The sequence below is a fragment of the Neodiprion fabricii genome, chromosome 2 (assembly GCF_021155785.1).
Source record: "Neodiprion fabricii isolate iyNeoFabr1 chromosome 2, iyNeoFabr1.1, whole genome shotgun sequence".
NCBI lineage: Eukaryota > Metazoa > Arthropoda > Insecta > Hymenoptera > Diprionidae > Neodiprion > Neodiprion fabricii.
In genome coordinates, this window is record NC_060240.1 from 32,269,131 (window position 1) to 32,283,753 (window position 14,623).

General features: G+C 35.9%; 4 protein-coding genes across 5 annotated transcripts; 3 read left to right on the forward strand and 1 right to left on the reverse strand.

Annotated features, from left to right (window-relative positions):
- The first annotated feature begins 1,510 nt into the window (after positions 1 to 1,510).
- Positions 1,511 to 7,893, forward strand: LOC124176562 (ribonuclease P protein subunit p40-like). The gene is made up of 7 exons (XM_046558010.1): positions 1,511 to 2,146; positions 2,269 to 2,413; positions 2,828 to 2,992; positions 6,565 to 6,690; positions 6,912 to 7,095; positions 7,192 to 7,530; positions 7,757 to 7,893. Exons 1-7 carry the CDS (start codon positions 2,027 to 2,029, stop codon positions 7,758 to 7,760), a joined length of 1,083 nt encoding a protein of 360 aa, XP_046413966.1. The 5' UTR covers positions 1,511 to 2,026; the 3' UTR covers positions 7,761 to 7,893.
- Positions 2,938 to 6,312, forward strand: LOC124176555. The gene has a single exon (XM_046557993.1). It carries the CDS (start codon positions 3,079 to 3,081, stop codon positions 4,645 to 4,647), a length of 1,569 nt encoding a protein of 522 aa, XP_046413949.1. The 5' UTR covers positions 2,938 to 3,078; the 3' UTR covers positions 4,648 to 6,312.
- LOC124176565 (inosine-uridine preferring nucleoside hydrolase-like) lies at positions 7,858 to 9,541 on the forward strand. The gene is made up of 5 exons (XM_046558013.1): positions 7,858 to 8,049; positions 8,193 to 8,376; positions 8,476 to 8,592; positions 8,700 to 8,836; positions 9,001 to 9,541. Exons 1-5 carry the CDS (start codon positions 7,858 to 7,860, stop codon positions 9,358 to 9,360), a joined length of 990 nt encoding a protein of 329 aa, XP_046413969.1. The 3' UTR covers positions 9,361 to 9,541.
- On the reverse strand, positions 9,530 to 10,935 carry LOC124176569 (bublin coiled-coil protein). Of its 2 annotated transcripts, XM_046558020.1 has the most exons (3): positions 10,775 to 10,935; positions 10,421 to 10,626; positions 9,530 to 10,057 (listed from the first exon to the last, which is right to left on the reverse strand). In XM_046558020.1, the coding sequence occupies exons 1-2, from the start codon at positions 10,881 to 10,883 to the stop codon at positions 10,445 to 10,447; spliced, it is 291 nt and encodes a 96-aa protein (XP_046413976.1). In that variant the 5' UTR covers positions 10,884 to 10,935; the 3' UTR covers positions 9,530 to 10,057; positions 10,421 to 10,444. The 2 variants fall into 2 exon arrangements, with proteins under 2 accessions (XP_046413976.1, XP_046413975.1); XM_046558019.1 differs by having other exon boundaries at positions 9,530 to 10,626.
- Between the last annotated feature and the right edge of the window lie 3,688 nt (positions 10,936 to 14,623).

Genomic DNA, 14,623 nt, shown 5'->3' on the forward strand with positions numbered 1-14,623 from the left:
GCTATAAGAACCCTGTGTAATAATAATATTAATGTAAGTGACGAGAATATTTTATTATGGTGTAAAATATACACTATACAATTGAAATGAAAATATTCCAATTTTATTTGTATATAGTGTAATATACGTACAAGTATTTGCGTTACTTTATACGAGAATCAAATAGGTATTTTAGGCTGTGACGTGAGTAATGTATCGAGAATATATTAACACGAGTAAACTAATTAGAACATTAGAAGAATAAAATTATAGCTTTCTTTGCCGTATTTATATTCTTATTTATTAAATATACGAATAATGATGAAATATCCAGTCGAATTTGAGTGACAGGATATTTGATTTTTGACGCAGGTACGCGAAAATACGCCATTTTGGTATTACGGGTTTCGCTCGAGATTCAATCAAAACAATTTCAATTCATCAACACGCGTTATAATTGGAGAATTTGTCGTGTATGCGTCAATCGGTTTGTACGTATTTTAAATATACTTGATTTGTACGGGTATTATTCCTAGGTATAGCATTTGATGTGTAAATTGCGCCGGTCGCAAGTGGGGTACATAAAAAAACAAAGAAAACTATATTGCAAATAATATGGTGTACTATTACTTATACATATAATTATGGGCATTGTTACGAAAACGTACACGTCTCTGCTAGTTTCGTAATAAAATGAGAAAATAATAAACGGTCGATTATTTGTTTCATAAGGACAAATAACTCATTATCTTATCTTCCTTGTTTCTTAATTAAATCAGCTGTGTCGAATGAAGTTTCGACCGTGCGCAGTAACAATACAATGCAACAATATACGACCAGTCACATGTAATACTTTGGTAACCATAGAAATGGTTCCATTCTACGGACACATTGAAAAATAATCAACTGCCGATCAGCACAAATCGTATGAAAAACTCACTTACCAGTGCTTTGGCACCTCGTCAATTCCCTCTTCGAGTTGCCGATAATTGTCTTTCACATCGACGCGTGAAACGAATCATTTCACAAAATTGCAATAGAGCAAGCAAATCAGTTTTTTGAACATTAATCACACGTATATTTATTCGAAAAACAAGATGGATTCTCAGGAAACGAACATCCGAAATAACCGAACTAGAAATCGCGCCTGTTATACTCACGTGTTGATCGAAACAATGGAGAATTTATATTTGTACCAACGCGAGTAAATCCAATTCTACGATTAATTATTACAAGGCAGCCTGTCAATATCTATAAATTATGTAAACCGCACTGATGCCGACACGTGTTAGTTTCTTTGGAAAAATTAATGAAACAAATGCGCATCGGCGAGCTATGACGAATTCAGATCTAATTTAATAGTTGCGACCAACTTCATGGACAAGGTTGCAATATTACGAAATACCAGATTCATCAGACGATGGAAATCTATGTTGAATCAGGGAAAAATTCCGGTAAAACTAACCGAAACCGGTGACTGCTGATTGTGAAACTAACACACCGAGCCCTGCAAACGCGACGCGTTCTGACTTGTCAACTCTAGAATCTAGATGTTCGATGTCAGCGTCAGCTGATGCTCCTTTGTTTGTTATAAGGGAGCACCGTTTCGACGCACGCGGCGGTTGTTGGAACTAACTTTGTAATAAGTTTCTAGGCTTCTGTCTAAAGCCAGACTCGAAGAAATTTAATGCGTGGACTGTACTACATACATGCCTATGTATACCGTACGTATACATATATCACTGATCTGTGGTACGTACGCATGAGCGCATATGCGACGGCCGTCACAATAAATTTTAATTTAATACATAGAAAACAGCTGTTCGAAACGTAAGCGTACGAAGTTTATCTGAATTATTTTCCATCGTTCCTAATACGAGGATCGCTGTATTATGTCAATAACGAAATAAAATACAATACAAGACTAGGCGTAATACGCAATTGGATAGCTTGTCGGTGTTTCCTTGGTTCTTACCTTTCTGACTGACAATAACCGCAATGCCTGTTCGTACGACGCGGTGTACGCATTTTCATTAATAATCGGGAAATGCTGTGCCCAGAAGTGTGGGACTTTAAAGCCCCGCAGCACTACTTCAAGGTCGATCATTCGGATTGTTTAACAAAGAACGTGACGGGCGTGATTAGAAAACACTATTTCAACCACTCGGTAAGCGGTATAACGCGATCTCGCGATTATAAATTATAGGTTAGGTTGATTTTATTATGCTGCGCTGCGTAGCTGTAACGAGAGATTTACGTAATTTTAAATAATTCTTGGATTATTGCCAGGTATCTGTCGTCATTCCTGATACAGTTAATTTACCACCGCATTATTTCGAATCGTTCAACGAAGACAACGACTATTACAGAGTCAACAATTTATCAGCATCCGAACTGGTTGACAAAGAATTCATCGAGGCCTTTGTGAAAAACGGTAATTCAATATTTCCACCAATTTTTCATTATAATTTTAAAACACTTCGTTGCACTTTTTCTACTCTTGATTTCCCGCCGGTGAAGCACTAATAGGATGGAAAATTTTCCGTGTTTCTTAACTTACAATCGATCTGCAAACGCCATATTTAGCAAATTTTCAGAACCTTGTATGCATTTGTTTATCAGCAGGTAGTTGAAAAAAATAAACTGTCCGCCACGGAATTTTCATTTTTCCACTACTTCTTTTGACGGAAACAACTTTTTCTTTTCGCCATCAGGTTTAATTATACAGAATTATTTTCAATAGCATCTGTAGTAGATTACTTTGCATGTATGCAAAAATTATTTAACAGAGCTGCCTTTTTAACTGGCTACTTTTTGTAACTGAATATCATCTAATGAACAATTTCAGGTGAGGTCAGTGTGCTGGCAATAGAGAGTCACATCGACACCCAGAATTCACTCGCTGTAACTCCGTCTGGCCATTTGATACTTTCCTTGGTTAAAGAAGATTTCCAAACGCTCGGTATCGAGGGAAAACCTTCGTTCTTCGACCGTAATATCAAAAATCGCTTTGGTGAGTTGTTGGAAAGCTAAATAAAATCTCTAAATAATAAAGGATAAGTGACAAACGGAAAACTTAAGGGGTATCAGATTGACAAAATGCCAAAGAAACACCAAATAGCTTCGCTGGAAGAATTGGCCCTCAGGTCGGTTGGCCAATTCGTAACTGATGTCGGACGGCACATCATGCAGCCTATTTGTATTATGTCATCAACTGATCCTGCTCATGGTATAGCTACTCTAAATTCGTGGCTAGAGTGGATAAAACTACAGTTGGTATCCAACGTTCCGTGGTATTTGTACGACAGAATGTCAGTGGAAGTGTTGAAATCGATATTGAATCTCATCACTAAAATTAAGAACAGCTGCAATCAGTATTATCGCATAACATCTTATCTCTCAGAGTTGAATGTCGTTGTGAATCTCACCGAGGTTGTGATACACTCAAATTTGAAAACCATCGAGTTTTCTGTGTGGCCTAAAATTATGAGACATATTTTTTACAAAAATTTACACGTCATGACAGGCTTAGAAATATTAGATTTAGGGTCAGGATCCGCGGGATGGAAAACTTCCGGTATAGAAAAGATGATCATTCAAGGAGTATCTGCCATGCCTAATTTAACATCATTTACGCTCTGCTTCGATTGCACAAACAGTATAGTAACGGCGGTTGGGCAAAATTGTCCCAAGTTACAAAAATTAGATGTCACAGCTTCAAGGTCTGTCACCGATCGTTGCCTGACGATTTTACAAAAGTGCTGGCAGCTGCGCGAGATCCAATTGTTCAGAACCTCAGTTTCCAGAGCTGGTTACGCTGAGTTATTACTAGAGCATCCGAACTTGGAAAATATCGGCAGATGCGATGAATTCGGATACATTTTAGAATATATTAGAAATACCAGTACCTACAAAAAGCCATTCAACTTGAAGATATTCGAAAGCCGAGACGTCACGACAGAGCATTTGCACCTCTTGGTAGAAATGTGTCCAAATTTGACTAAAGTATCAATCGTGCTTGACGAATCTATTAATGATCTATTAATTCTGTCAAGACTGAACAATTTAACAGAGTTGAAACTTTTGTGCGGAGATTTCTTTACAGATAGAATGAAAGAACTGCTTGAAACTAGGGGTGCCAAAATAACGAGTCTTCATTTGGAGCATGTTAACGAAATTGATTTAAATGCGCTCATTTACATTAGTCAATTTTGCCCGATGCTCAAACATCTAGTTCTTTACAATTGTGAGTTTGATGAACACGCGGCAATAGTATCGGCTAAATTATTTGTTCCACCATTCAAATATTTAGAGCGCATTAAGTGTGTGGCTGACTGTGCACACCTGCATCTTGAATTCCTTCTTTCTCATTGCGTAAACATTAAATTTATACAATTAGGATCATCGACAGGTATCGGTGACGATACAATGGCCAGAGTTTTGTCTAAGAATCCAATGAACAAGTTGGAGGAGCTGAAAATACTTTACAGCGACGATCTATCGATGAAAACTGTAAGATTATTGATGCAGAATTGTGATAATTTACGACGTCTGTCGGAATTAGAAAGTTGGCAAGGCATTTCACTTGCAGAATTGAACGTATTCCAAAGTGAGCTGAGAATAAACAACATCGACTTGGATATAAGTCCGACATTGTCGTTAGCTTAATTAATTATACAATGGGCATTCTTCTAAGGCGGCACGATTTTAAGAATAATAGCAATAATAGTCATGCGCAAAATATCTGTGTGAAATTCTATTTTTATGACAATTTACACAAGCATAGTGATGAAACATTTTTGCAATTTTATAATCGCGTGCAAAATACTTGCCTACATGTACAAATATCGATATGCTCAATAACAACTTCCATTACGAACTATAGACATCGTTACCGGACTTTGCAGATTGTTCCTGTTTATTTTTTTAATTTATTTGTTTTCCTTTCTGTGACCTGTCAAATCCGTCAGTAATTTCTGCATTAATTATTATTATTGAAAAATTAAAGCATAGAAAGACTCGTATTTAGTCAGATCTCTCAAAAAATTTGCTGTATTATACCTGCTTCAAGTATTTATTGTATTTGTTTACTGCAATTATTAGACAAGATTACTGTGACTGTTTACGCTTAAAGTTGTTAAAGAATTGACTGTAATGAATTAAGATAGTCGAAAAGTGAATTAATAATAATTTTACAACGTGAATAATTTGTAATTTATATAAACTCGCTTGTAATCAGTTGAGGCACAGATAGTTTGGTCTGAATCGCTGTGACAGTCTTTTTTTTCAATAGATTTCAAGAAAAGTAACAAAATGATTGTCGGAAATACCTCTGTCTGGTATTGAAGTTTCTCACAAAAATTCTTTTGTGTAAAAATAAATTGGGCAAAGCATTTCGCATTTTTTCACAGCAAATTTTTATTACTCCAGATTACTTAGTCACTTGAGTGATCGAAAAGACGTCGAAAAAAATTCTGTGAATAATTAGGGCACTTGTCTAAAAACTGTTAGTTGTCCAGAAATGGAAATTTCAGACAGAGATTTCCGTCCAGAAAATATATGCACTGGTGCAAGAATGTTGTACAGACAGCTATTGTTGATGTTGAAACTAATTTCAATTACCGATTCCTTACACAATTTGGTTGAATTAATAGTTGGTTTTTCTTACAGGCTAGTAATGAACGAGTAAAAAAATGTTACGAATGAAAATAATTACAAAAATTACTAATTAATGTAGTAAACCCTCAATGATGTAGTTTTTGTTCATGAATGTTTGAACTATTTGAAAAGGAAGCTTTAAACAAATATGTCTCAGATCTAAAGTTTGAATAACGGAGCACAAGCTTTTATAAAAATGTACACATAATATTAATCAATATTAATATTAATAGGTGACTAGCATTGTAGTATGTGTCCGTAATGATAGAATAATAACACTTTTGTGACTCTACCAAAATTGCTGAAATGAATTTTAATTGTACCATATATCCATATATACATGTATTTAATATTCATGTGGACTAAATTAAATGTTGAAAACTGTGAAGAATGTAAAGAAAAAGAAAACGGGATTGGAGTTGATTTAAATTACTTAGCAATGATAAAATAATTGAGTTTTCTCTATGACTGCTACTTATGTACTAGTCATATTGATACTACGAATAAATAATTAAGTACTGATTAAGTGCCTCATATTTTTTATATTTTGTTTAATTGACGTTTCTCTCGGTTGGGAATGTTGGCAACTTTTATATTACTGTAATCTTTGTTGATCGATACAATGTACCGTTCTAATACAATGGAGAATATACTATAAATTTTTAATCATTGCTACATGGCTGGTTTTTATTTCATTATTATTTGTTATTTTCAATTAAATTCACATCAACATATTCAATTTCATCATTTCAGACATTTAGCGTGGTGGTTTTTTTAAATTCGCACAAAACGTTAGCAGCTATGCTTTATCTGTCATTTGTGTAATAATTATTATTTGAAATATGTATGCTGTGTTTTGACTGGGTCACTCATATGTTCAAATCATTATTTTTTTTCTTATTTTTGATTACCGGTGTGCGATCGTAGTCGTGACTATTGATTTGAAAGAAGAAAGTTTTACACCAGGCAAGAAGAACTATGAACACGTCAGGGAGTCACTGACAAATAATCTACATCAGAGGTTCAACGTTATATTGGCTTGGGAACCTCCGGGTAAATATTAACCACAACAAAGATAAGATTATTGTCTGACTGCTTAGCACTCATCTCAATTACTGAATTCTTTCCAAGTACAATACTGTAAAGGGAAGTTCTTCTAGTTACTATATTGAACAAAGATATGTTACGATTAATCACCTTCGATTTGTCAACTATTACTCCCAACTTTTTAGACCCAGACTTTTATATACACTTGATGATTTTTCACATTACAGATAAAAAATTGTGTCCATCGTCAATAGCTGCGTGGTTTGATAAGCGCGGTTACACAGTTAAGCTTTGCCGTCAAAAGAAAGTTGACCAATGCGAGTATTCCATAAAGATCCCCATCATCAACAGCAGCACAAATCATTCAGAGCTCTTCGAATGGCTGGGTGTTTTGAGTATTGGCGGTGATTTGTGAGTTGATTTTCAATAGTTTCTGCGATGTCTTCATAGTCTTGCTAAATTATCTCATACTTTTTGAGAATATATTTATTTTTTCATATTTTACAGAAAGAACAGTGCAGAAAATTCTTATTTGAATAGCTATAAGTGTTCAGAACCATGGACAGAAGTTGGACAAGTGCGCTGTATCAGGTGGACAGGTTTTATAACTCAGAAACAAGTTGAAACAATATTTAATGAGTTAAAAAGCTACGTCAAAACGAGAGAAACCATACCTTGGGTCAGTATTGACGTGCAAGGCTTTTCGGACAGCCCCACAAGCTGGGAATTAAAAGAGCACAATTTTTACATCGATGGGGACAACAGTTACGCTATTTTCTTAAAACCAAATGGAGGATATATACTAAGAACAAGTTTAAGCTCTAATAATAAACCAAGAATATTTCAGTAAACAATTTTTTCACTATGATAATTCTGTCCCTGAACTTAAAATTGTCAAAACATATCAAATGTTATCAACTGCTTGCTGACAAAATAGCAAATATAAAATCTTAATTTAATGTGTGATATTTCCTCTTCTTTGTAAGAGGGCTTACTCAGATACCTTATTTTTTCATCTCCCTCATTATTCTTTACTTATCTTATCTTTCTGACCACTGACCTTTATGCTCAGTTGACCGGGAGGTATTACAACATTCACAATCGCCTCACTAGATTGATTAGCCTAAAGTAGACTGGTTCAAACAGTTTCTCATTTTTATCAAAATTATTGACATGGAAAAACAACTGGTCATAGTTGACTGCGATGCAGGTATTGATGACGCTCTTGCGTTAATTCTGCTAGCTGGGGCGCACAAATTGAATAAAATTCAACTACTGGCAGTGACATGTGTTAATGGAAATACAATCGTAGAAAATGTGGTCAATAATGTCTTCAGGACACTACAGACATGCGGTCTTGCAGATGTAAGTTTCAGTATTTCCAGTTGAATATTAAAAAAATTATAAAATTCCACAAAATTTTCAATTTCTATGAAACATACATTCCAATCTGTTAAGATAACGTTAATAATAATCTGACAAGTGTAAAGTGTCGATTTCTACCCTAGATACCAGTTTACAAAGGTGCTCATTCTCCATTACTGAGCACAGAAAATGCCAGGATATCCGCTACTGAGCAATTTCACGGGCCCGATGGATTTGGAAATATGTTTAAGGATAAGGTGGACGTAAGCAAACTTCAAAAAGAACATGCTGTACACGCGTTGTATAGAATGGTTTGCAAAAACCCTGGTACTAAACAAAGAATCTAATTGAATATATTCAAATTTAGTACTACACTCCACCGCTTTTATCAATTATAAATATCCATGAAATTTATACTATTTCCAGGAGAAGTATCTATAGCTTGTATCGGTCCTTTGACCAATATAGCCTTAGCTATTAGGTTATACCCTGATTTCATCAGCAAAGTTAAAGCGTTTTATGTAATGGGCGGCAACTACACCGGTAAATAATAATTTTCTTATATATCCCTGCAAGATTTTATTTGATTTATTTTGAAATCAATTATTATGAATTCTATACTTTTGTAGTAATCCGATTAATTCTTTTAGCTCAAGGCAATATCACAGCACAAGCGGAGTTTAATTTTTACAGCGATCCCGAGAGCGTTCACATTTTCTTGGCGAACAGTATAAAACCATACGTGCTTTTACCATGGGAGACATGCATAAAGTGCGCTATGGATCCTGTGAGTACTTTTGTATAACACATTGTAAAATATTTCATAGTTTGATGATAAATTTATGTATAAATGGATAAACGGTAACAGGTAAGGATAGGCAGCAACGAATTGAAGTATTTTTGTCAGTTATTTTAACACGCTTTAACTGTTTGTCTCATCGACAATTACAGAAATGGCACCACCATGTATTTGGGAAAATTAATACTCCAGAAGTGCAAATGATGTCTACTCTTTATCAATTTTACTTGAATAGTAATAAAGAATCCGCTATTTATACGCCTTGTGACGAAATATTAGCTGCTATAGTTCTCAGACCTGACGCGGCTACAAAACTAATTGAACATCATGCAGATATAGAATTAACTGGACGTCGAACTAGAGGCCAGGTTGTCATAGATCACTTGGCGTCAAATAAACCCAACACAAACATAGTCACAGAATGTAATTTGGAAATCCTTAAAGAACTGTTGATACTCGCCTTGGACCCTGAGAACTATGAAGGAGATGTTTGTAAAATCAATAGCATGTAATGAATTAGCGAAATCTTTCGTGTAAATCGATTAAAAAATGTACAAATGTACGTATGTACATACGAATAATCTCAAACTTCAAATATCAAACACGTTCTACCAGCTTATTTGGCATTAACATCAGTCATACAACATAGCTAATGGCAAATCTACTTTAAATAAACTCTGGTAATATCTCGATTTCTTTATTGTTTATATTCTTTACTTAATATACACAAATTTTATCAACCTCTCATTCCAGCTACAACAATGCTTTTTTTTCCATATCCATAAATTTATATGTATTATCTGCAAGTACAACTAGACATAGTGCAAATTTGATGACGTTGCACCATGTAATAAATTTTTTTCAAATTTATCACGCTTCAACATTGTTTCCAAGATTATTATTGTCAAAATTCTTTTTACACACCGTTCATAAGAATAATACAGTGAATCAATGAACAATCATTAGAAGATTATTTTACACCAGTGTACACATGTATGTGTGTAATAAACGCCCTTTTGTCACAGAAGAAACTAAAGCACGCTTTCCCTAAAAGAAATCCGTTTACCTTAACATAGTAACAATGCAGTTATTTGTATACAGTTAAACATACAATTTCGTAAGTCATATCGTTACTCGATCACATTTTAAACCCAACTAGTAAATAATTGTCCCCTAGACTATTACCTGCTAACTTAAATATTTCTGCGTCTATGTGAAAATTTAAGGAAAACAAAAATCAGCCGCAGTCACCTCTGGCAGGTTTGTTATTCTATTTTTGAAGTTTGATTCTGTTTAACTTTATGTCACAAGTAAATCGAATGTAGTGCAAGTAGCCAGAGCTATTTCCCTCAAATACAATAAAATATTCTAAGACTACGAGACCAACAAACTCCGATTAAAGCCTGTCAGATTTGAAACAGCATTGCACTAGAGGGAAACTGCTGCAAAAAATGTTTAAGTTTGTCTCTAAACAAAGGTGACAATATAATTAACAACAATATTATCGTTGTTCTTATATTGTGACATTTGGTTCATAGTAATACTTGATCCGTACGAGGTCGACAAGGATACAGCCTGCGTTTTAGAATTGTTGAATTACGGATTTGGCTTTTCGAAACTTTGCAGTTGCTCTTTTTGCGATTCCTGGAATTGTTCTCTGGCCTCGCGGTTCGACTTTAACAGCTCCACTAGCTCTGCGTGGATGTCGTCATTTTTTCTCTCAAGGGAATCCAGCGCCGAATTCAATTGGTCCAGCTGGGCATTGATCGCCTCAAATTCTGTAATCAGTTCGTTCAATTACCACGTTTTCCTGAACCAAGCAATTCCCTAATTCCTCGGTTTGAGGGTTATAAGGCATTTACGCCAGATTTTTCTATTCCTACGGCGCGATAACGCTTCGCGAATTTAACTGTCCCCGCAATTTACCTTCTTCGTTTATGTTGTCGTCTCCGCTTCCCGCGTCAGCCTCGTTCTCCTCATTCTCCTTGTTCTCTTGCGGCTCCACAGCGTCTTCCCCCATGATTATATCTGCCATCACCAGCTTCGCCAAATCAGCTGACGATGAGCCGCGCCCCCCTTTGACCACGTGACATGTCACGTGGTACACGGGCGACGCGCTCTATTCGAAATAGACCGAAACGTCAACGGCGCGGCGGCGTTGACTGACAACGAGGAGCAGAGATCTACCCGATCTACCTACATAGATCAGTGCTGAAGAGGAACGGCTAAACCGGTCGATCGCGACAAGGCAAAGAAAAACACGGAGTCTGGAGAGTAAACGGTAGGCCTCGGATCTGATGAAGTTGGCCATCCCTTTATAGAGAACGGTGAAATCCCAACGGATGCATGCTGATGGTTCGTAGCTTCATAAATTGAAGCTTTTATGCAATTATTTGACAAGTTGTTGCTTTTCTCCTGTTGGTTACTTTTATTAACTCGTATCTCGAATTTCCCACGCGCCAATTCACCTACCCTTTATCATGTTATAGACACATATTATGTGTCTGTTGTTGAAAATCATCCCCTCGTATATTCGTTGGCTGACAATGAAGTATAGTCTTGAACGAACGATACATTTGAAAAAAAAACTAGCACCGCATGGCGCCTGCAAATCAGAGACAATTTGGTTCAATAGAAAAGAATATTTAATTATTTCGGTAAATACGCATGCACATGAATCATAATCACTGTTTATAAACGTTTTATCTACAAAAATTTACAAATTGACTCATTTGGAATTGAAGCACTTAAAATTATGGAAATCGTATACCTATATCTCACATTGGACATAACAATTGTATCAAGATCAATTAGTACAAGCTCGTTACATAATTACTCAATTGCGTTTACAACTTGGTGACTTCAAAGTCTACTGCAAAGGATCTGATTACTGCTCATATGCAGACTAATCATAAATAGTTCGTGTGGAGTGCCGATTGACCAAACAGATTTATAATCGAAATCTCAGCGGTCGTTGCACTGCTATAACAGTTATGCAGCTACCCAGAGTACTGGACCAGAATAACAAGGTAGGTTACCAACGCTGCTAACATCTGCAATTAAGCAGGATCAATGAAAAATAAGAGCAGATAATCAAAATAATTATTGTAAAATATTACACTCACCGAATGTAAGAGCGTAAAGTCCAACCGAAAGAAACCATACGCTGTGAAATTCAATTCTTCGTGTAGTATCCGGAGAGAGAATTCGGTGAGCTGAAAAGGAAACGTCGGATTAACTTTTTGAATAAATATCTGCATACCTCTGATGAATAAAAAATAATAAAACAGCATTCATAAATCTGTAATTGCGGAAAGAAATAGTCCGCGTTACCTCTGCCTTGATTACCGGTATCGCTGTTGCATCCATCAGCTTGTGAATTACCAGACCAGTTCGCTTTGCCTGCGGTATCGCATGAATTTTGTCACAACGAGAGTTGATTTGCAACCGCTGTTGTTAGTATTATTGAAAGAAAATCAATTACCTCGTTTACAGTTTTTGGAACGTTGTACACAAGAAGAATGACGGGATAAGCAATGACAAATGTTAAAAATATCTCTTTAGCAACACGAGTCACCAAAAACGGTAAATCTGAGCTAAGAAAGATAATTATTATCCAATAAACCCAGTAAACGAGCGTGACGAAGGTATGACAGACGCACATTAAGATCGGAAATGAAAAAAAATTCGCAACGTCGTTAGTAATTTCAAAAATCGATGTACGAATGCTGAGAAGTGATCGAAGAGCTGACAACTGATTGTGAGTTGACAAATCCGATATCTCTGATTCGCTGCTGAGAAAAGGTATGGCGGATGAAAGGTAGTGAAAATCCTTGCACTTTAATAGCATATTGTTAACTCGGTAAAATTCCGCCTCTAGAAGTCCGACAATCAAGAAATATTCGGTAATAAAGCAAGAAATAAATATACATGGTAGGATTGTGACTATGAAATACACTAGGTCGTATCTATATTCTACCACACTGAAAGCAATGCACAAAGAAACGTTCATCACCCCGTGTACAACAGACAGCATCAATCTACCTGTAATATTTGGCCCTTTCTTCAGAGAAAGTCTAAAGTCGGTATCGATAAGTCTATTCATAATAATTACAGCATTGTTCTGCTTAAAAGTCCAGGAAACAATAACAACCCAAACTGTTGAAATCGCGACGATGCTCCACGCGATGTCACAGGATAATCTCAGCTGAAATTTTTCTTCATAATCCGCAACCAAATACTTTGGAACTAACAGCACATTTGCAATTGGAATCAAAATTGCCAGTAGGAGATTATAAACCAGTCCGATTTTGGAGAAACTGAAGGCCCAGATGCACACAGGCTTGCCAAAGTTTGCAAACAAGTTTTTAGCTTGAACGGAAAATGGGGCGAGACCGAAAACCTTGAAACCATGAAGGATGATTTTCGTTAACTGGAGAAATTTTTCCGGACGCTTGGCGGTCATTTTCGCAGTTGGCATCATCACCGCTGTAAATGTTGCGCAAATAAGGAAAAGATCAGTAATCGCAGCGATACGTCGATTTCACGCGAATATTTAATTAATTTATCTACGGCAATAATCAATCCTCACGAAACTTTTGTAACGCGCCCTTTGAGGTACCTTATTGGACCGAACGTTCTTATTATACCGATGAGTTGTGTATGCTTCGAATAGAAAAATTTTCCCACAAATACTGCCGTCTATTATACGACGAATAATAGACGAACGTCGAGGCAACCCAGATAACGTAAAACACCCTTCTTCGTGTACCCACGGCATTGATGGCGGCACAGCTGCGTTCAAAATTAATGTATTTGAACGTGTCCTATGTTCCGATTTTATTCAGTGATATTAATAATTCGCAGATTCACTTTCACTTTAATTTCACGTACCGTCACATTCTTATCTTCGCGAATATCATTTATACGACGGAGTATACCACAAACATTTTAAGGCCTTCTCCAAAATGAACTTTGCATCGCAGTCAAAGATATATCGGAATTTTGAAAATAATCAAAATACTTATAAGTGATGACTGTTTGATGTTATATATAATAGGAAATGTTACAATCAATCATCTGTTTAAATTTTACGTCAATCAGTTGAAGAGATTTTGAAATTTAATACCTGCTATTTTGAAAAACATAGATTCGAGAAAAGCGGTAGAATTAACACTTTTCGTTTTGGTATTCTGTATAAGTTTTTGGGTCCGCCCAATAACACCGGTGGTTTCTTACGTTTTTGCGCAGGGAAAATACGAATATGCAAGTTGTTTTATTGTACTTTTTTCCTTCATTACTTCATAAGCAAATTATTTGTTCAGTTGGTCGCAAGTCAAACGCGACGTTTTTTGCTATACGAATGTGGGAAAATCCGAAAATTGATCATTTGAAAATCCATTCTTCATGGTATTCCCTCAAGAGCACTGCAACTCAGGCCTGAAACACTGAAATTACCCCCGTATAATATGTTTCTCTGAACGCTTGACGGGCATTTTTACAATTGACGATGCCCTCTGAATGTTTGAAATAAGCAATGATTGGTATGATCAAGGGGATCTCCGACCTTCATTCCTCAACATATTTGAAAATTTGATTCTAATAGGAATTTTTTGCGTAGAATTCATCAAAAAATTTGGAACAAAACAGTTCTTCTAGGGCCTTATTAATTTTTTATCTAACTAACAAACCGAGATATCGCAACATCTGTACGATCGTTTGTTCCTAATGAAACTTGAGATACGTACAAATTTTTAAATCGATCTTACCATCTTT